This window comes from Dermacentor silvarum, chromosome 9 (assembly GCF_013339745.2).
Source record: "Dermacentor silvarum isolate Dsil-2018 chromosome 9, BIME_Dsil_1.4, whole genome shotgun sequence".
NCBI classification, from domain to species: domain Eukaryota; kingdom Metazoa; phylum Arthropoda; class Arachnida; order Ixodida; family Ixodidae; genus Dermacentor; species Dermacentor silvarum.
The window spans coordinates 166,209,329-166,232,243 of record NC_051162.1 but is presented as its reverse complement, the minus strand read 5'-3'; the positions used below and the strand labels follow the sequence as shown (position 1 = coordinate 166,232,243).

Below are 22,915 nucleotides of genomic sequence, written 5' to 3'. Positions count from 1 at the left end.
TGATAGCGATTATATGGACACAGCCGGTGAAATTTATCTGTTGGCGTTTCCGTGAACTTAATTACGTATGAGGTCCAAGTGCGAAAAGATACTATCCCGCGCCGTTGACTGCGCGCGTGAGAGCAAGTATTTCAGGGTGAGCCGAGATGGATAGTGGCTTGCTAGGCAAGCAATGTATATACATATATAGGAGGAAACCTGATAACACGCGCGAAAGCCGGGGCAAGGGAGGCGTTGGTTTAGCACGCGTCTCCCGTTGCCGTTGCTCTAAACCGGTATTGTGCCACGCTCGCTCTGATAAGAGGTAATCTCCGGTGGGTCCAAAGGCGGGGTGAGCCGAGGTAGCGTAATTTAAGGTTTCGGAGACGCGTTGGAGGAAACAGGCAGCGGAAGCGTTCGGCCCCCTCTGTTTGCGCTCTTAATCACGCCAGCGCTGTAACAGCAAGAGTTCGCGGTCATTGAGTGAGATCTGTTCATGTTAGCACGTGCGCGCGTGGCCCCATGCTTGCAAATGTAATTAGTAAACGAATGTTAACTGCAATTTATACAGCCGATGAAACTACCAACCTGGCTTCGTGCAGTTGTCTAATACATTGCTATAGCTATCAAAGTTTCGTCTTTCGGGCGAAACTGCGACTTTTTTTATGTTTCTATAAGGGGGCTCAAAAGCAGTGTTGTGTACGCTGATGTTTCTTTCTGGTCGCGAAACGCAACGAACCGCGGTAGTCCAGTGGCTGTGGCATTGTGCTGCTGAACTCGAGGTCGCGGGTACAATTACAACCGCGGCTGCCGCATTCCAATGGGGCAGAATGCAAAACCGCTCGTGCACCGTGAATTCCGGGCACGTAAAAGAGCTGCTGAAAATTAATCTGCAGTTTCCCATTACCGTGTATCTCATAATAAGATGTTGGTTTTGGCACATAAACCCTCAAAATTTAATTTTGCGTCACAGAACTACATTTACAATCGGCACTGTTGAGTGCATCCACTGAACTTGTTAACTCGTTGATGTGCTCTGTTTAGTAGCCAATCCTTTTTTTTAGATTTACTAATGGTCAGAATCCAGTGTGACAAATCCAGGTATTCCTTAGCACAGGAAACCAACTATCGCTTAAGCGTGCAAGCTGTCAACAGACATGGTCAAAGAAAATGAACATTGCAGAACATGGGACAAAAGAGTGAGATACTGCATTAGAACAAGGACATAAACCCTGAGGGTCTGCTTAACCAGAAGCAAGCATAAATTAAGCCAGAAAAAAATTATCTGGTATTCTTTCTGCATTTTAATCTTTCTCTCGTCAACTGCTGCACAGTCACAAAGGAGTCGCGATCTTTCACGACGACTCTTCGCAAGCCATTGGGAGTCAATTAACTCATACAAAAGGGTTGACCATTATTTTGTGACTCTACTCACGCAAAAAGGGGTCTCGGCGCAGAAAAAGAGAGTCACGTTGCTGTGACTCACTTTTGACCCTTTTTTTTCTTAGAGTGTACCAATTCGCCTTTGAAGAATCATGAAGTTGCGAACACGCTTGCACCGCGCTGAAAGCATTAATTACAATGATTTAGGTACGGAATACAGTGGCATCCTTTGGTTTGAGGCGACTTCAGTCTTTCTGGACTTTTACATTCTGTTCAAACAGCGCAAAATACGACGGAAGAAGTAAAGGGAAGTACACAGGAGTAGCACTGCTAGCTTCCAGCTCCGCCGGGCAACATGTTTTTCAGAGTAGACGCGCGAAGATAACTTGCTGTACGTTACATGCACACCTCCAGAAAGCCCGAGCCCGGCCCGGGCCCGCGTCAAAATACCCTAGCCCAGCCCGGGCCTGGGTCAAAAAGCACATGCCGTGCCCGAGCCCGGCCCGAGCCCGTGAAAAAAATGCCCCACCCGGCCCGGCCCTGCCCACGGGCCGGGCTGGGCCCGGGCTTTCGGGTAAGCCCGAGCCCGTGCAGTGCTCTAGTCAGCGCAACGCAGTGAAAGGTGACATATTATGCTTGCTTAGTAACCTTATTATAGTTTTCGGAGATGAGGCCATTTGTGCAACACCCCGTTTGCTTATCACAGAAACACCCACATTAAAGAAGTATTTGGTAAAGTGCATTACAACGTGCACATACTATACTATGTCTATGCTTTGTTTACGAGCAGCATTTCTGGCAAACTTAGAGCTGTGTTCTTTTGGGCTATCTAGCTATGTACTATAGCTACCCCACATATACTATTGGCATATCCAGGAGATTGTGCAGTCTCTAAATGTGAGCCATTAGCGTTTGTAAGCGTTACTTAATATGTTTCGCTCTTCAAAGAGCCTCTTTGAAGTCAACTTAAGTGGGCGCCACTGAGTATGAGCCCCTGTGGTTAATTGGCATGTCCCGCTGTTTATACTCGTATGCCGCTCTTCAATGAACTTCTTTATCGCCAGCTTGCGTCACTGTCTATGGGCCAGTGGGTATCCGCGAACTTTAGGGCAGGCGTCCCAAGAAGGCGCATTGTGACCACAAGAAAGCGCGGGAGAAAAGTTCGGCTGCAGTACACCCCATGCATGATGCACTTGGGCTGAGTACCTGAGTTTGCGCAAGATTTCCTTACGCAACGTATCTACTTTCGGCCTTCAGACTGACTTGTTGGCCAGGCTACCAACGTGTTTGGGGCAGTCTGACCACTGAGATTCCGTCACATAATAAGTTTTCATTTTTAGATTTGGAGCTTTTCTTTTCAGATAACCATGATGTTGGCGACATCTGACGCTGTCTCACAAAACCTTCTTACGTACACCTCCGCTAATTCAACGATAGTAGAACAGGGTATTGAAATAGTGTTCTTGAAAGCGGTCCTTTGTGTCATCAAGTGGAACAAGCTTCTCACACCAAGTGAAGATCCTTAAACTTGCAGGTTACTCCTTGAAGTTTTTCACGAACATTGGCGAGTGCCTCAGACCTTACTTCAAAGGCATATGCCTGCGCACAGTGGAACTGTGCGCAGTTCTCAGGCTGAGTGCGCCCCACGTACGTGGGGCGCGCTTAGCCTGAGAGCTGCGCACAACAAAAATTCGGTAATTTCGTACGTGCGGAAAATGTCGCAGAATCTGGAGGAAAACGTCGTTAACAGTGCCGGCGTTAAGCTGATGTTGAAGACTTGAAATAATTTTGACAGCCTGTGCCAAAAAGTCAGTGGACTAAAGAAGTTGCAAACATATAGACCGAATTGACAACGCTCTGCAAACGTAGGTGATCATTGCTATCGGCCGGCAGCAATCGCTAATAATATGTCCAGCATCAGTATTGGCTGAAATATTCTCTTACGAACAAAAGTTCGTACGACGTTGTTGTGAATACGGGCTTAGTTAGGTGCCGTTGTTTATGTTCCTTTAGCTTATCCTTCATTCCTGCGGGCGTTTCTACGTAGGACAAAAAGGATTTTGTGTAAATGACCACATGAACGCGCACTCCGAAAAGGCAAGTAAGCAAGCAACAGAAATCCACCTGTCACTGTAGTGCATTGAATATTGCCGTGATGCACTTTTTAAGGATATGACCAGTGCCAAAAAACGAAGATGACCGTGCACGACTGATACCTTAAGCCTTCCACATTCAGAAGAGTGGTAGTGAATGCGTAAGTTGTTCTTCCTACTCAATTTTTCCGACGGAGATATCGTTCCTATCGGACTAATTTCTTTCCATATTACTTCCACATATGCTCCCTGTCTGTATTTTCTATATTCTTGCATAATGGTCCACTAGATCTGCTGTTTGAAAGAATAAACTTTTCTTTATTGGTCAGCGTCATTATTTGTCGCCTTTTTTCGTCCTGTTTGTTTGAGCTCTTCATTCTCAAGTCATAAACCGACCAGGCCGAATACTTTGGTTTCTGCACAAATACCATATAGCAAATTGTACACATTTATTGAGTTATTTGTAGGCAGTACACATACCTGTTGTGTTGTAGACTTTCATCGAAACTGGTGGGTCTGTATTGTTACCAAATAGTCCCACGCGTTGCTGTTCGTCCCTGGATAGCAAAAAATAGCAATCTTGTCACAAGATTATGTTAATGCTCAAGTATTGTATTGTCTACAGTATGGCCACTTCTGCCATTTTGATCAAGCTGAACAGGTCATAAATTTAAGAAAACATACACGTACGTTGCAACGTCCACTGATGATTACCAATACAAACTCTCAAACTGATAGCTGCTTCCATCAGCACCTCTAATGCGAAAGTGAGACAAGCAAGAAGAGAGGAGAGCATGTGTTAACGATGATGTCAACGCTAGAAGTAGTAGAGGAGACAGATTGGTAGAGCTCACAAAGAAATGAAGTGATTGTGAGTTTTGAATATCCTGATCCGGAAGTACACACGAAATGTACTTGGATAAGCACGTACAAATCGGGTAACCATAAAATATATAGCTTTACCATTTCGTCCTATCTTAGGATTGTGCATGATGCATCAGTGTTAAGTTTGCTAAAGAACAGTGATCACAGATAGCTCAGATCCAAGTTCGCCCTTTATTAAAATAGACAAAAAGAAAATGAGAAACAAGAGCAACGTAAAAGCACTCTCGAGAAATGTTTGGAACTCGTGATACTGCTGACGAAAAAGTTCTACTGGTTTAGGAGACACATGGCGACAGTTGTAGACCTTAACAAAAAATGACACTGGAACAATTTTAACTAGTAACGTACTGGTAGTGTGACCCTGCAGGTTCTTAAGTTTGGAACACATCTCTAAGGAAGAACATCACGGCGCCCAAATGATGGAAAAGTCGTTTGTTCACGGTGACTTACAGGAATACGTTTAATAAGCAAAGGAAACGAGAATAGGATAGAAATGATTAAAACCAACAGCTAACCGAACAACACGCATTAAAGGGGCCTGATACACTTCTTATCGAAATAGAGAAATGCATTTGAAGTTAAAATACGCTTTATCGGAAATACTGTGCAGCAAAAAGTACTTCAATGATTTCAGCAAAATGGAGCTATTGGTAATCAAACAACGGCTCTGACCACCTTCGCAATGCTCCTGCTCCTTCGTCAATGCGATGCACTGCGAAGGGTACGGTGGAATGGAGCCCTACCCACATAGCTCCGCCTACTGAACAGAACCATTGCACTCAGTTCAGATGTCGTTTTGGGTGTTCACGTACACGCAACCACTTGCGATTTTGACGCCCTGCGATGCTATAATCTCGGAGGCTATTCCTCGGGTTACGGTTGAGTTCACGGTGCTCCACAGGGGTCAAATTCTTTTTCTGTGCTGCAGTACACTAGATAGCTGCGCGCGGCTGTGTTTTCTCGCTGCGAGTTGCACGAGTAGCACATTTCTTTTAGAACTTATTTCCACGGCAATCGCACAATTTTCGAGGGTCGAACGAAAGGTCATCTTCATGTTCACCTTCGAGTACGTCAGCAGCGCGCACCTCGTTTAAGCGGTGGATGCCCAACTTCGAACTCGCATTGTAAAAATTGTTAACATTCGAACTTCTGCAGTTGTCGCGGGATAAAGAAAATCACGAGCCCTTCCCCTGTCGTGAAAATGGGGTAAGCTAAGCTTGTCGTGTGGGTATCTGACCTTCGTCAGGATAAAGTAATGTTCACGACATGTCCCGTTAATAAAACATAAACGTTTATTAAATGTATACATCAAGGGAAGGAAACACACAACGCAACGGAAGGAAACGTTGCACGAGAGGGAAACAAAAGTAGAAAGAGAACGAAAAGTAATAAGAAAGGGAAGGGAAAGTACTAGGTCAAGTAACACATGCCAAGCTTCGCTTACCCCCATTTTCGACTGGGGAAGGGCTAGTGATTTTCTTCTTTCTGTCTACCTTTCTTTCTCTCTTTCGTTCTCTTTTTTCTCTCTCTCTCTTCTCTCCTTAACGGGGTCCTTCCCCTCCAGGGGCCGATTCAGTCACTTCGCGCCTAATGTAGAACCCCACTGTCCAGACTGTGGGGAGGCTTCCTGTCTTTATCTCATATGCTCTGGCAATGCCCTGCGTTACGCAGCTCATCGCTCACCACTCTAACGGACTGGGAGGCACCCCTTAAGAGCGGCGACCTCTAAGCAACTACGGGCTGTCCAGAGGGCCTGCGACAGGGCGGAGGACCACGCTCTTCCGACCCCGACGTAGGTGCGACCGGCGACGGCTACAGGGATTCTCTGAAAAGGGAGGTACCCTAAAGCGGTTCCTCAGGACCACCAATAAAGTTCTTTGTCTGTCTGTCTGTCTCCTTCTCTCTTCTTTTTGTCGTTGGTAGGTGCCGTTGAGCTTGGACCCGTTCTGCACTATCACCAGGATGGGCCCACTTTTCTGCGTGACACCACCACGACCACCGCCGAAACTTGTGAGCCTGTAAAGCTTCACTGAAAAATTCCGGCTTGCCGCGACAGGCGGGCTGGTGTGAGAGAGAGGGTGACCACCGTAGTTGCATTCGCTGCCACGTGGCTGGCCCAAACTACGCTACCTCACGAGGATCGGACGAGTCGGCTTCCTGACGTGTTCCTGACTCTTATGAAAAGCAAAATTCCGGCCCCCTCTTCGTGCGGTGGCGTTGTATTGTCCAACCTCTCAAAAGTCCAGTACAAGTAGAGTTAATTCCTTCTGTCGTACATCCCACTTATCTGAATGAACGGCTCACTCCACAAACCCACACGTCTCTTGTCTTCCCTGCCTTTGTTCAGCATGTCCGTAAAGGCTCGTTCACAGATAGGCCGACACGACATCGTTTTCCGTCTGTCGACTGTTGGCGACGACAGCGTTTTCCGTCCTGGCGGCGCACCTGTCACGCTGCACCGACTCCAATAGTCTTCATAAGGATCGCTGTCGGCCCTGTCGGAGCAGTGTGGGCGGGAACGGACTCGTCGGCACAGCTATGACACGACCATACACTAGTGAACAATGCGGCGCAGTCGAGGAGAAAGCCGGCCGCTTCGTATTTATGAAGTCGTCGTTCTGCACTGTTTCGTACAATCGCTCCCAACAGGTACCTCTATTTGCTTTCAATCTGAGTAATCATACTTCGAGAACGAACTATTAAAGGCAACTTGGCGCTGTTTCCGAGATCCATTCTCGGTGTCTTAGCCCATTATGTCTAACAAAGACCTGTATGTGCTGTACTTAGGCTATGAGATTATAAGCGCTGTCAGATCTCAGAGGCGATACATTACGAATGCTTGCCTGTTTTCAAGCGAAGCTTGTCACATATTTCGTTGGCGTCCATGTACTTACAAATTATCATCATCAGTATGGTTCGAGCGTCGTCGTCTTCTTCTGCAGAAGGCTCGTTGGCGCCTCTCGTTCGCGCTCCGTGCTCGCGCTCGTGCCACTGCTCCCGCGTTCATCGCGGTCATCTGCTTACACAGCTGGCTACGTTGCCATTGATCATTGCAGCGTAGAATTTATCTTCTGTCGTCGTAATGGGGAGGTCGCCTTTACGGGGGGTTGATCCATTCATTGTCTTACGTAACGGAGAGATTTAATTTTGAAGAAATTTTATGGAAATCCATTCAGAATGAATACGCTCGGAAAAGGCCTCGTCGTCGACGTGCCGATTCTAGCGTGAGGGCTTCCGAAGCCCAGGCGAAACGTCAGCGAAGAGTCGCGGACACCGAGTTGCGGGAGCACGATGTTCAGGCCAAACGGCAGCGTCGTCTTGCCCCCAGGAAGCCGAAAACGGCGGTGCACACCTCGGCAACGCTAGCGTCAACTTCCCCGGTGTGCCGGCCAGGTTTAAACGGGTTTCTCAACCGAACTTCGGAGCCAGCCGCATGGGTTTAACGTTGTTGGTTCGAGCACAGCGTGGTACTCGTCAGTGGAATTTGTTCTCGAGGACCACCGAAGAACCACGCGTCAAGCTTCGCCTACCCCCATTACCTTGACCGGGAGGGGCTCCTGATTTTTTACAGCGAAGCTGTTCTAGGTACCGGAAAAAGTGGCGCCTGCTGTCACAAAACCTCGCCGAAGCTATGACGTCCTGAGTTTTCATGACGCTTGCTTGTGCGCTTGTTAAAGCTTGCTTCTGATCGCACTGCGCTTGCTTACCATGACGACAACGACTAGAGACGCCGACAGCCCGAGCTCATAAGGTGCTCGCACCTAATATTTTCAGAGCGCTACCATGGTCTCTAACAGCGCTTGCATAAGCTCCCTAATTGTCTAAGCCTGTGACCAACCAACGGCGAAAACTCAGCATGCAGCGTTGCGCGCACTTCTGTGTCCCCCTTTCGCCGCAGACGGCTCTAACGCTTGAAGAGAGAGATGAAGAGAGAGAAATGGAAAGATTAAAGGCAGGGAGGTTAACCAGACGCACGTCGGTTTACTACTCTGCACGTGGAAAGGGGGTATAGAGATGATAGAATCAGTTGAAGCTGCAAGAATTCTAAACATAAAACCAAACTCCAATCATTGAGGAATCTTACGACAAGGAAATCTCAAACGAGGCTGCCCATTGTGTTGCGCGAGGAAGAAAGAAGGAAGGAAAATAATAGATGAAAGGCAGAGATTTAACCAGCTTAAGTGTCGGTTGGCTACTCTGCACAGGGGGATGGTAAGGGCATAAAAGATGAAGAACAGCAGAAGATTAAAAGAAACGAAAAGAACCGCATCATTCCGCCTTCTATATATTGTATACATTCTATAGCTTTTCACTAAATCCTGTTTCTTTAAAAGCGTACTAGTGCTTTAAAGCAGTTCGTTCCGACGAGTCGTCTGGGACCAGGGAACAAGAAATTCTGGCTTCCGTCATGGGGACGGCTGTCTATCTTGTCGAGCGTGGTGCTGAGGAACTTCCTTTCTGTCACGAACAACGACGAGCAAATCACACAGATGATGTGCTATGGTCTCTTTGAACCCCCAGTTTCACAATATGGACTTGTGGCCATTCCGATAAGGTAGGAGTACTCGATGGTAAAAGCGCGAGGACTCACTAACCGCGCCCTATTAGGCGGGGCTCTGGCCGAGGAGGAGATGGAATGGATGGATAGGGCTAGACTTTTTCATTCAGTGACCTTACCCCAATTCTATAGAAAGTCGAGGTGTATATATCCACCTCCTAGCCCAAAATTAAACAGGTCTCAGGCGGTTGACTCGAGGCGATCAAACGAGAACTTACACGAACCCGGTACATCTTACCCGCATGGGACTTATACCCTGAGGCCAAATGTAAGTTATGTGATGACAGAGGAGCCACCCTAGAGCATATACTCTGGGATTGCGAAATAGTTCAGAGGAGAATTGCAGTCCCCCCAGGATGAACTAAGGGCGCGGTGGAGAGCCGCACTGACTAGCTCTGATCTTCAGTACCAACTTTGGACATCCAGCAAGCGCGGGAAGCTACCGAGAGATAGGGTCTCTCTCCTTCCCCCGCTGCGGCGTAGACCCAGGCCATCAATTTCCAGGATATTCATTAAAGTTGTCTCACACACATATAACTCCCTACATCCTAATTAAATTCCAAGGTGTTTACCCAGCAAGACCCGTAGGTAAGGTATACCTTTAGAAACGCTGGGATTGAAAGTGGATGAAAACATTTATCGGTTAGCAGTAAAAATAACCAAGATATGTTTAGAGTATTGGTGAAAAAAAGCAGGGAAGAGATTGGTAGGGCCAGATCCGTTGCAGACAAAGGTAATGGTACAAAATAGATATAGAAGTTTTAGGGAAGTGAAAATGAATTGCAGATGCGGCCAAATTACTGGACTGAAATGTGTGCATAACATACCTGATAAGTTTAAGCAGGCTTGTTGAACATTTGTTTCGAAGGGCGTGCCAATCAATGGTCATCATGATCATGAGCAACGAGCTATCGAGTTGTAGAAAAGTGGCAATCTCTTTCCAAAATGACTAATATTTCCCAAAATATTTTTCCAGTGCGCAATAAAAAAAAGTCGCAATTTCGCCTGAAAGAAGAAGCATCGATTGCGATAGCTAATTCGTGGACAGCTATACAAAGTAAGGATAGTAGTTTTATCAGCCGTATAAACTTGTAAACATGGGCATACTAACTAAATGAACAAGCATGGTGTCACGCGCGCACAAGCAAACATGAACACATCTCACTCGATGACCGCGGAAACTCGCTGCAAAATGCTGGAGTAAGGAAGCGTGGCGGCAGCAGCGAGGGAATTGACCTTCGTGCTGCGTCTAGCATCAACGCAAACTGAGCCACGAAGTCACAGCGCATGGCGGACTGTGTTTCCCCTGGAGTCTTGCGGAGCCTTGCGGCCCGGCTGGGTGCTTGTGGTCGCCCGGGTATCACGGAGTAGAGCCCCCCTCCCCCTCCTTACCCTGCCTCACGATGATGGTAAGGGCGACGCCGACGGCAGAAATGCACCTGGAGTGTCATATAATTGCTATCGCAATAGAAGTTACCTCGCAAGCAGTTTTTTTAGCACACAGAGTTCACTGAGTGACACGTGTTCCTTCTATATGTGTTCGTCACATGTTACAAACTTACCTATCAATGCGATAGCTCGTGACAGTTCCTTCTGGGCACTGCGATGTCAGATCGATCCACAAGCTGTACAAGCGTTGTTAGTTAACGCTATAAAAACTGCAATTTTTTTCAATCTCCCTAACTCCGTTTAGTCATTTGGCATGAAGATGTCATCGAGAGTACCTACATTTACTTTTGTAAGAGAAGTCGGAGGAATGGTGTACATCCCTCAGCAGAAACTTGATCTGTAGATTGGTTGAATTTTTCAACAAATGAATGTCTCGTCGAGATCAAAAGGCACAAGAGCGCTTATAAGTTGTGTGATCAATGACGGAAAAAAAATTATTTTTATAGTTCGCTGCCCTCTATACCACAAGCAGTTATCTCGCCAGTCACCTTTTTACAATTTCACAGCCAAAACATAAAAAATATGCTAGCTGCCTAGCAGCAAGAGACGACCGAGTGCCTACATATCTTCTTCAACAGTTGCATTCTGAAAACCACACTGCTCTACTGTAGTCTTAACAACATGGTCTTATTCAGATAGCTACTGAGGTTCACGTTTGGTACATCCCTTCTGCCTTCGGGTTTTTGATATTTTAGCAAATTCAGAAAATATATTTCCTTAATGAGCTGTGCATCGATATATTACTATCGTGAAATTACCAATTGGCGGCACAATGACTTCGATGCGAGAGGAAGTCTGTGACAGGATTGAGAAAGCAGCTTACCATTCACTTTGGTTCCTAAGTTTGGACACTGTAAAATTGTACATATATTTATCAAGCGCAATTTTCCGCATCTGTTCACAGCTTCCAGTTTCTTTGAGGCAATCATATCCCTTGCACGCTTCTTCTGGTCTACGAATTTTGTAACTCCAGAGGAACAAGAAAAGAGGCTCAGATGTGTTTAATACCTGTAGAAAAAAAGAGGCAAAAGCTTTAAACGTTAAAATCTCAACGTGAAACTCTTAAGCACCATGATGTATAGATTAAAAGTGGTACATATTAAAAAATTGTACAGTCGGACCCGGATATACACAACCCACTTATAACAAAATATTGTGTATATCGAGAAGCTGCAACATGCCCTTGGAAATCTCATGCCAATGTATAGGGCTGTTGAACGCGTATATAGAACGCCCGTTCACCAGCAATATATCGAACGCAGCGCCACGCCGAAGATCTCAAAGTGCACTTCTTTGTGCACTTTGAGGCCTTCTGGCACCTGGAGGTGAAGAAGGGAACGCGCATCAGTAGAGCCGTGTGGGTCATGTGTGCAGTCTGTCGGGTCCCGTCGAGCTGTTCGGCTAGCCCGTGTGCTACCTCGAACGTCAAGATTCCTTCTCTCCGATTTTCGCGGCGTCATCGTGTGCGTTGAGTGCCTACAGGGTTTGTCCGAAAATTAATGTCAGTGATTGTATTGTGAAGCGACTATACGTTGCAGCGCGCTAGGACCGGTTGGGGCTGGGGGAAGGGGAAGTTAGCTGACGCACGCGCTGTCGCTCAGTCGTCTGCAACCATCTGGAGAGTAAGGACAGGCTTTCCCGTAAAACTCGCTTTCATTTCCCGTGCAAACCGAAATGCAGCGCTCGTTGGAATAAAGGGTTGCCATCAAGTTTGAAATGAAACTCGGCAATTCCGCAGTGGAAAGTTTTCCTGTGATAAAGACGGCCTTTGGTAATAATTGTATGTTGGAATGTCAAATTTACCGGTGTCACAACGCCTTTTTTAGAAGGTCGTGAAGAGGTCAGCGATGAAGCCCGCATTGCACGGCCATCAACGACCATCACTAACGAAAATGTGATGCTTATGAGATTTCTTTTGAACTCGGATTGTCGTTTGAGTGTCGTTTTAGCTGCACAGAAAGTAAACATTCCAAAAAGTACCGTTCACGAGATTTTGACGAATAATTTGCAGATGCGAAAAAATGTGCGCGAACATTGTGCCCAAAGTGTTACCGGACGACCAAAACTAGCGCCGATTTCAAGCGTGCCAGGAACTTTGGGACTTGTATGAAAGTGACCCCCACTTTTCAGACGATGTCATCACTGGTGACAATCTGGGCGTTTGAGTATGACCCCGAAACAAAAAGGCAAAGTACCGAGCGGCACAGCTCGGCGTCCCCTTGCCCCAAGAACGCCAGAATGAGCGAGTCAAACAAAGGTCAAGACCCAGCTCATTGTGTTCTTTTATGTTGGGGGCTCGTCCACCATGAGTTTGGCGTTGACGGTTGTACCATGTGGTACAAACTGTACCTGGAAATGCCCAAGAGATTCAAACGAAGGGTTCATCGCGGCCGGACGGACATCGGTGGAGATTAGAAACTTGAGCATGACAACGCGCCAGCGCCCACCGCCTTCCTCGAACGGCGTTATGTGCAAAGCAAACCTAGTGCGTATTGTTTCCAGTACAGTGGAGTAGTTGTAATTATTATTTGTAAATTGTAATTTATTATTTAACTCGAGAAGTACTGTCCTAATTATCAAAGTGTCAATGAGAAAATTGTAGAGCAGCATGAAAAACTCCTGACACAGCTTTCTGTTGCTCAATACGTGCTACATAAATGTGTTTTTTCGAGTGTGAAAGGAACCCGGGACTACACGCAGAATTGCCGCGCGACTGTCCGCTCGAGGCACTTTGCGTGTATTCGTGGGCTTCTTTCACGCTCAGGAAAACACTTTTATGTAAGATTTATTGAGCAACATAAAACTGTATCGGGGAGTTTTTCATGTTGCTCTACAATTTTCTCATTGATACTTTGATAATTAGAACAGTACTTCTCGGGTTATATAGTTAACTACAAAAACCTATTTAAATCTCAGTAACGAAAAAATTACTGGCGGCTACTCCACTGCACTGGAAACAATACGCACTAGGTTTGCTTTGCGTAACGCCGTTTCTCTTTTTTTAAATCGTGGTGCGTGATAGCTTGGACACCCTGTATGTATGTATGTACACTCTAAGAAAAAAAAGGGTCAAAAGTGAGTCACAGCAACGTGACTCTCTTTTTCTGGGCTAAGACCCCCTTTTTCGTGAGTAGAGTAACAAAATAAGAGTCAACCTTTCTGCATGAGTCAATTGACTCCCAATGGCTTGCGAAGAGTCGTCGTGAAAGATCGCGACTTCTTTGTGTGCAGCAATTGACGAAAGATTTTAATGCAGGAAAGAAATACCAGATAATTTCTTCTGCCTTTATGCTTGCTTCTGGTTTAGGCAGACCCTCAGGGTTTATCTCCTGGTTGTCATAATGTCTCACTCTTTCGTCCCATGAAGAAGGGTAAAAAAAAGGACACCGACCACTGAAAGAATGCAAGAAAAGACGTTTCGGCTCCCCTGACGGGAGCCTTGTTCACAATCTGTTGTTCAGATTGTGAACAAGGCTACAGATTGTGAACAAGGCTCCCGTCACGGGAGCCGCAACGTCTTTTCTTGCATTCTTTCAGTGGTCGGTGTCCTTTTTTTACCCTTCTTCATGATGCCTCCCGACCCGACGGGCTTCCGTCAAAACCTCGACTTTTTTTCGTCCCATGTTCTGCAATGTGGATTTTCCTTGACCATGTCTGTTGACAGCTCGCATGTTTAAGCGATAGCTGGTTTTTTGTGTTAAGAAATACCAGGATTTGTCACACTGGATTATGACCATTAGCAAATCTCAAAAAAAAAAAAGATTGGCTACTAAACAGAGCATATCAACGAGTTAACAAGTTCAGTGGATGCACTCAACAGTGCCGATTGTAAATGTAGTTCTGTGACGTAAAATTTTATTTTGAGGGTTTATGTACCGAAACCGAGATCTTATTGTGAGATCTACGCTAATGGGAAACTGTAGTTTAATTTTCAGCAGCTCGGGTTGTTTAACGTGCCCGGAATTCATGGTGCGCGAGCGGTTTTGCATTCTGCCCCCATTGGAATGCGGCCGCCGCGGTTGTAATCGTACCCTTGACCTCGAGTTCAGAAGCACAATGCCACAGCCACTGGGCTACCGTGGTTCGTTGCGTTCCGCGACCAGAAAGATACATCAGCGTACACTACACAGCTTTTGAGCCCCCTTAGAAATATAATAACAAAAAGTCGCAGTTTCCCCGAAAGACGTAACTTTGATAGATATATAGCAATGTATTAGACAACTGCACGAAGCAAGGTTCGTAGTTTCAGCGGCTGTATAAATTGCAGTAAACATTCGTTTACTAATTACATTAGCAAGCATGAGGTCACACGCGCACGTGCTAACATAAACAGATCTCACTCAATTGATGGCGAACGCTTGCTGTCACAGCGATGGCGTGATGAGCTCAAAGAGAGGGGACCGAACACTTGCTCTGCCTCTTTCCTTCAACGCGTTTCCGAAACTTTAAATTACGCTACCTCGGCTCACCCCGCTTTTGGACCCATCGGAGATTACCTCTAACAGGGCGAGCGTGGCGCAATACCGGTTTCAGAGCAACGGCAAGAGGAGTCGCGCGCTAAACCAAGCCCTCCCTTCCCCCGGCTTTCGCGCGTGTTATCACGTTTCATTGCGCGCCCATCAAGCCACTATCCATCGCGGCTCACCCTCGAACACTTGCTCTCACGCACGCAGTCAACGGCGCGGCTCACCCTCGAACACTTGCACTCACGCGCGCAGTCAACGGCGCGGGGTAGCATCTTATCGCACTTGGACTTCATACGTAAGCTCACAGCAACGCCAACAGACAAATTTCACCGGTTGTGTCCATATAATCACTATCACAAATAAACGGGAATAGTTCTACCTTGTTTAAATTCATGGCTCTTACATTCGTGAACATTATTTACCTGAAGCAAAATTATCAGTGAGCAAAACATTTTTTTTTTCAGCGCGAGGGAAGAAAACCGAAACTAGTTTATGATTTTTGCGGCCCCAAAGTGATCCAAAGTCGGAGCCATCCAAAGCCCGGCGCCATTTTGTAGTTGTGTTGCAACATGAATGTATAGTGTTCTAGAATAGGGGTAGTGGGCTCAGATTACGGCTCCGCTTGAAGCCCTTGATGTCGCCTCCGAGAGATGGCGCTACAAATATTTGCACCTGAAACGTTTTGCAGTCTTGCGCCTACGCTATGCGGGTTATTGCACTGCATAGCGTAAATAAGTTCTTGCTATCTGTATTACCGGAAAGGCGTCAATTCGCATTTTGTGCTACATATATATATATATATATATATATATATATACATATATATACATACATATATATATATATATATATATATATATATATATATATATATATATATATATATATATATATATATATATATATAACTTTACCATTGTGACTGCGACGGCTCGGGAGGCGGTATCAATGACCTCGCGAGATGGCATGAATTTGGGCGCTGGTTCGCCACCAAAGTGAGCAGCTTGCGGTAGTTTGTAGCAGTTACTGTGACGACAATGCGAGTGCGATTCTTCGTTTTATATATATATATATATATATATATATATATAGTGCTAGTTATCACCGTGTAATCGTCCACTGCGGTCCACTAAGGCCAGCGTCGAGCTCGCGCCGCTCTCATTAGCAGTGGACCATTGCCCAAGCTGACCGCATTTGGTCAAGTTGCGGACAGTTTTCTTGCATCATAAATGCATATAAACGACGTGTGGGTACACATCGCCAGAAAGAAAAACACGGCGCATGAAAAATTATTTTCCTTAAAATATTAAACAAGCTCATTTCTAATTGTATACAATAATTCGAGCAATGATTTCAGCGAGCAGGCGGCATTGCTCTTTGAGCGCATAAAATTGCTTTTATTTTCGAATGCACTTTCAAGTTCGCACATTTTATTAGGAACAGCATCGAATCAAAAAAATGTCACAGTTTCGCCCTAAGGGCGAAGCAGTGAATGCGATAGCAACACAGCAATGTCATACGAAGTCAGGTGAGTGGCTTTGGTAGCAATATGAATTGTAGTAAACATGAGCTGATTAAGTAAGCAGGTGTGCTGCGGCGTAAGTAGACCGACATGAAGAGGGGCTCGATGACAACGAGAAGGCGCGTGTGAAACGGTGGTGTTGATGAGAAGCGCTTCCCGTGGGCAGCGCGTGCGAAGGGACACACCTGTAGCGCTGCACTGCCGACCCGGGCAGCATTGCATGTGTAGCGTGCGTTGGAAAATGTGGCCCGACTATTACTAACTGAATGAACGAGCGTGGTGTGAGCGCGCACAAACAAACATGAATAGATCACACTGAATGACTGGAGACAACGACTGTCAAAACGCTGGCAGCAAGCGCGCAAAATCAGCCCAACCGAAGAATACTCAAAGAAGTGCACAGATTCCAAAAATATTACAAACCTCCCTGTTAGTGCATGCAGGAAATATTTCTTTTAGAACAATACCAATGTTTACAAAATAAAACAAATCATTTTTTTCTCACAGAGCACACACTAGATACAAAGCACTTTAAGAGCATGCCTAAGAATATGCAGTGCGGCGAAATGAAAAAAAAAAAAAAAAAAAAAAAAAAAACTCCTTGCCGTTAACGACGTGAACGAAGTCCCTGATTATGTAACGCGGCTCAAAGTGCAATTGGCACACGGCAGATGTTTGGTCAAGCTTCTTCTCAGTGTAAGTTCCTTTCCCACTGTTGTCTCCTTTCTTCCTCTTGTGGGACGCTGAAAACAGACGCCTTCGGCGAGCCTGTCCGGCACACTGATGCAAAACAGTAATTGCGCCGGCGACTAGGCATAGTTTCTTAGCGCACCGTAGAACGAGCACAAAGGAAGTCCGAGGACGTTGCAGAGACAAGTCGACGAACGTTGCACTTTACAAAAACAATCAAAATCAAGTCGAGTCGCGTCCTCGTGTGCAGACTGCAGCAAGCGAATGGCAGTGACGGGAGCGCACGCGCTGGCACGGGTCTTCAGGTGAAACTAGCTCCAGCGCCCCTAGCGGCCTCCGGCTCTGGCGACATGTGCGGCTTCAGTTGGAAGCGTGCGCCGCATAGGGCAGAGAGCACACTACCCAATATTCTAGTACACTGTAATGAATGCGCGTGCTCGCTGTCGTTGTTGAACGGCCCTGAAAGCGCTGCGTTAGGGGCGAGTGCAACCGAACATTACGGCAAGTTACGATGGGAACTTCTTTCCGTGCTACGTGATTGCGACGACAAGAACGGCCAGCAGTAGCGTGTCGCCGATTTCGTCTTGGCCGACATCGAACAAGTATAGCTCGCCGGACCGTGGCTAGCACCCGAAGTGTTGCCGTGTGCACTGCGTCGTCTTTCATTGTGATGTGAGAGATCGTAACGCGCAGAGACTGCCGGATGCATACGAAAGCCTACCAGCAGGGAGTGACAGTGCCATTTTTCTATTAACGTCTCAGGTGAGTGTATCAGCTTTTGTTCGAGTTTTCAAACGGCATTTACTCGGCCCTTCCGGTTTGGCTACATTTTGCGCGACGTTTCTGTTGGCACGACGTTTCTCTTGGTAGTTACAGACGTTTCCTAGGAATGCGCGCGGAGACTATTATTACTCGATTTTCTATTTTGTATTTTGTGTTTTATGAAAGAAATGGTTCATTCATTTGTATCTTTATGTGAGTATATTGGTATTTGTATATTTGGCAAGCAGAAATGAGTTCATTGCAAAGTTGTACCTCCCAGTGAGCTGCATATGAACCCAAATAAGTTAATCCTGTCTTGGCTATTGTACGTATAACAATACAGCTATAGTACATACATAGCACCGGTGCTAACATATGGGGCAGAAACTTGGAGGTTAAAGCCCGTTTCACATGATGCGATTTTGTCTGCGAATTCGCACGTGCGAATTCGCAGCTGCGGAAAATAGGCCGCCGGACCCTTCGTGCGTGCGTTTTTTCGATGTTCGGCGTGAACTTCTCTGCGAAAAACGCAGATGCGTTGGTATCCACTGTAGCGGTGGAAACAGACGACCAATAAGAGGCGGCTCGCTCATACGTTATCGCCAGTCAGAATGCTTAACGAGTATGCGAAAAACGCAGCTGCCGTAGATCCATGTTAAACGGGATTGCGAATTTCGCATCTGCGGAAATTGTAGGTGCGAAAAACGCACTGCAAGATCGCACCATGTGAAACGGGCTTAACAAAGAAGCTCGGAGATCAAGTTAAGGACCGCACAAAGAGCGATGGAACGAAAAATCTTAGGACTAACGTTAAGAGACAGGAAGAGAGCGGTGTGGATCAGAGAACAAACGGAGATAGCCGATATTCTAGTTGACATTAAGCGGAAGAAATGGAGCTGGGCAGGCCATGTAATGCGTAGGATGGATAACCGGTGGACCATTAGGGTTACAGAATGGATACCAAGAGAAGGGAAGCGCAGTCGAGGTCGGCAGAAAACCAGATGGGATGATGAAGTTAGGAAATTTGCAGGCGCAAGTTGGAATACGCTAGCGCAAGGCAGGGGTAATTGTAGATCGCAGGGAGAGGCCTTCGTCCTGCAGTGGACATAAAATAGGCTGATGATGATGATGACATACATAGCAAGTACATACAGCTGTAGTTGGCTTAATCGCTGTAGGATATTTTGTTGTAAAAGTAGAATTCTGTGTACTATTTTACTGCTGCCATGCAGAAATACTTTTTTTCTTGTACCAAGGAACACTGACAGCGTTGAATGAAATTTAATGTGGTGTGGTGTATTCTACTAATTTAATTTTAAAAAATTTTGTCTGTCATGTATCAGAGATTAGTTTACCTTGTAGAAACAATGTTGTGTGATCTCTTACGCTACTGCTGTTGTCCTGCATGTTTTGTAATTTTGAAATGTATTTTATTTTAGGTATTGAAGAAGCGGCAACAGCCACAGAAAGTAGCCATCTTATCCAGCACGTTATGGGTGAGAAATCGTAGCAGGCACTTTGGCATATCTTCTTAGCAGTATGATGCGATTTGTTGTAATTTTTTGGCCTCGTTCCTGCCTTATTCATTTTAGTATTGTGCAAATGGTAATACGTTAACATAGAGACAGAGTAATCACTCAAGGGTGAGACATGGCTGGAGGAGACAGGACACATAAGCCTCCTTTGTCCATGTATGAATGTTGCGCGGTTACTCTGTCCTCATCTACCAACAAGCCAAAATTTCTCGTCAGGTACGATTACTAATTCTCTGTTATTACAATTTCATCAACGCAACAATGAAAGGACATATGTACACACACAGTAGCACAAGAGACTTCAAATGATGAAGAGTCATAGAACAAAGAGCATTGCTAGGAGCCAATGTTTCGACAAGGAGAATAATAAAAGTCCTCTTGTCAGCGTGTTGGCTCCAGTGACATTTCTCGTTCTATCACTATTTACCGTTAAAGGGAACCATTATTGCTCTTGCTGAAGTATTATGCATTATGTAATAAAAATTGGCAGGGTGAAAGGTCAAGAATGTGAAAGTTTTTCTGTAGTCTAATGCTAGATCCAAGACAGGCAGAGAAACAAGAATAAGATTTAGAGAAGCACTTTGTTAGCACTACCCAGTTGGCCAGCTTCATTTGCAGCTTGCACTTTATTGCATTAATAACCATAGAAATTAGTAAATAAATTAGCTTGATTTACTTTTGTCAAGAGATGCTCAACTTGGATTAAGGCAGGTTAAAAAATATACAATGACATTTTAAGATGGCAGGATTGCAGTTGATTAGCACACCACTTGGTGGCATGAGCTCAGGTTCGGGTTGCACACTCTTTTTCGTCTTTGCTGGCATTTTCATAAACATAACTTTGGCTTCGTTATTGTTGGGGTTCTAGTGTTGTAGGAGCTGTTTACCTTTTTTGTATTAGTAACCACGTTACATGGACAACTGCTGCATTTTTGTAAATTACGACATGGTAGGACTTGAAACATTTCCGCAAATTTGTTGCAGGTAGAACTTGGCGGCTCCTGCTCCTGCCTTCCACCACCACCCTGTCCCGACTGCTTCCACTAGAGAGTTGGCAACCTTAGTGATGATGCCAAGCAGTCCGATGGCAGACGGCAAGATGCAGGTAAATACATGCAATCCAGCTGTGTCTTGACTGAAGCAGCCTGTAGCCACTCAGCAATGAATTAACCTTGAAGTAGTTCCACTATTCCACGTCCCTCTATTGGTGCAGCAATGCTCAAGTCCACGCAATTTGTTTTAGCCGCCAAAAAGCTATGTGGATTAGACGAACCACGATGCACATTTTGATACTAGTGGAAACCACTTTGATTTGAAAGCAATACAGTGTGCTCTCAGAAGTGATATTTGGCATATTTCTACTAGGACCGCCTCATTGTTAAACCTGCGGATAAACATACGCCAAAACAGTTTTCTGCGAGTTCATCCTCATCTTTGTGCGTTTCTGCATGAGATATATATTTCTGAAACCATTGTGCGTACACTACATGTCCTGAGCACTTGGATCACGTTAGTTTACAGCTTTTGCTAGAAGCCATTTCTCTGAAAATAAAAATAGGTCATTTTGCCCATTTTTAACGGCCCATAATAAACTGATGATCAAGGAAAACAATTTTAGGTGTAAGGCTTCATTCTCCAGAGAAAAATTTGTTCTGCTCTCACATTGAAGAAACCGGTATCTTGGCTATGCCTTTCGGTGCCCTAGAACAAAATTCACATCGAACTTACACCAGTAAAAAAATGTTTCACCTGGAAATATTTCACAAAATCATAATTTGTCTGATATTGAAGGGCCTCCAATTTTTCAAAAGGAAATCCGAAATGGTCGAGGGCTAGGTTGGGGGGGGACAGTTTGTATGCAATAGCCTTCTTACAGAAATGGGGCATACGGAGGGCCAAGTAACATACACCTGACATTACGTTAAGGTGAAGTTATTGATTCACACAAGACAAAATGACAAGTATCCCATCCTATAAGTAGTTCCTTACATTTATTTATACTTTCTGCACATTTATTTACCTTCAGTCAGGTGGCCTGTGTCTGTTTTCATTATCTGCTATGTGTAGATGGTGAGATTCAGATTTGTCCTATGGTGAAGAATATTTTGGTGTTTATAGATGTGGGCTTCTGTTTTTCAGGTTGCTGCAAAATTTTACCCGAGCTCGGCCACACACTTGAGCCAGGCCTCTTGGAAAGGATGCCATAATCAGACTCCACGCGTCGATGTCAGAGGATGCCAGGGATCAAGGCAACCTGTTGTGCCCCACTATTCAATGTTTGGTGACCCTTCTATGTGTTTCACCTATTTCGCAGCTGTACCTCGGCTGCCATCTATCCAAACAGCATCGCCAGCTGTGCCGACTTGTTGAACCATGGGCAAATATTGGCATGGTGGCATGGAGTGTTCCCTGGGCTTCATGTTCTATTTGCTCTTCAGGATTCTTGGCAAATACTCCTGTTATAAGTTACATGTTTTTAGTACCGACTTTTTAATATTCCCTTTCTCTTGGAATTCTTAACATCTCCTGCTATTATATCTGTATGTATGCCCAGTTTCTCGTAGTTATTTTGTACTTGTGTATGTAATTGATAGGTTCTTAACTGTTGTAATGCGTAAGGCTGAAACACTGACTTACATCATGTTTTGTTCATTTATTGATCTGCAGCGCTGTAAAACGTTCAAGAATTTGAACTCAACTAGTGCCCCGTAGCAGGATAAATTCAAGAGCAAAATTGAGCACCTATTTCAAGCACCTGTTATTTTTTAAAAAGGAAAGAACGTAGGAGCATGTAAAAAAACAGTATTATAGTAGGAAAACCTGGCTGCCCATCTTAAGTGTCTTAATAATGTGACTTCCTTTCAGTGCAATGATACCAGTGGCACTGGTGGACAACGTTTGAGACATGAAACCCATGATACGCTTGGCATTCGTCAGTATGGCAAATAGGCTTGCCACACTTACGAATGCCAACGGTACTGTAGGTTTCATGCACACATTGGTTGTGTTACACCTTATGAGAATTGCATGTCTCGAACATGAAGGTTTACAGCAGTGCTTTGAATCACCACTATATTTCCTAATTTTCAATATTTATGAATGCAAGAGTAATGGTACAGATCATGTAAAAATTATTTTACAGGCTATATGCCTATAGATACACGCTTCTGATGACACAGCACCGACATGTGGTGGCGGGATGTGTCTTTATTTCAGATTTAAATATTGCCTTCCAGGCCTGGGTTAGTCTACTACATTGAGAGCCCATGCACTAGAGGGAAGTGAATTAAACTAAGAATGATAAACTTCAAAATATCTTGTTCGTGGTACTAATTTGACAATCAGCAAGGTTCTTTCTGCATTCATTTCCAAATTTGTGATATATTTTATATGACTCGTTTCATTAATGTGAGAACAAATATTTGTTTATTGTCAACATAGTTGATGTTGCCCATTTGCACACCATTCCTTAACAGGCTAAAAATTCAATGTAATAATGGGGTGTTTAAGATTTTGCGCACTCAGTGTTAAGGGATGCAAATGGTGGCATACAACAGAATGCACGAAAGAACAAAAAAATGCAAGTAGGACAT

The 22,915-nt window shown here is 45.1% G+C and overlaps 1 protein-coding gene across 1 annotated transcript in view; it reads right to left on the bottom strand.

The window, feature by feature from the left end:
- LOC119465088 (uncharacterized) overlaps window positions 1–22,915 on the bottom strand; it is a 67,057-nt gene that overhangs the window by 24,778 nt on the left and 19,364 nt on the right. Inside the window, exons 2-3 of the mRNA XM_037725892.2 lie at window positions 11,171–11,355; window positions 3,936–4,012 (exon numbers count right to left, since the gene is read on the bottom strand). Of these exons, the coding sequence (XP_037581820.2) occupies window positions 3,936–4,012; window positions 11,171–11,355 (262 nt within the window). The remainder of the gene's footprint in view (window positions 1–3,935; window positions 4,013–11,170; window positions 11,356–22,915) is intronic.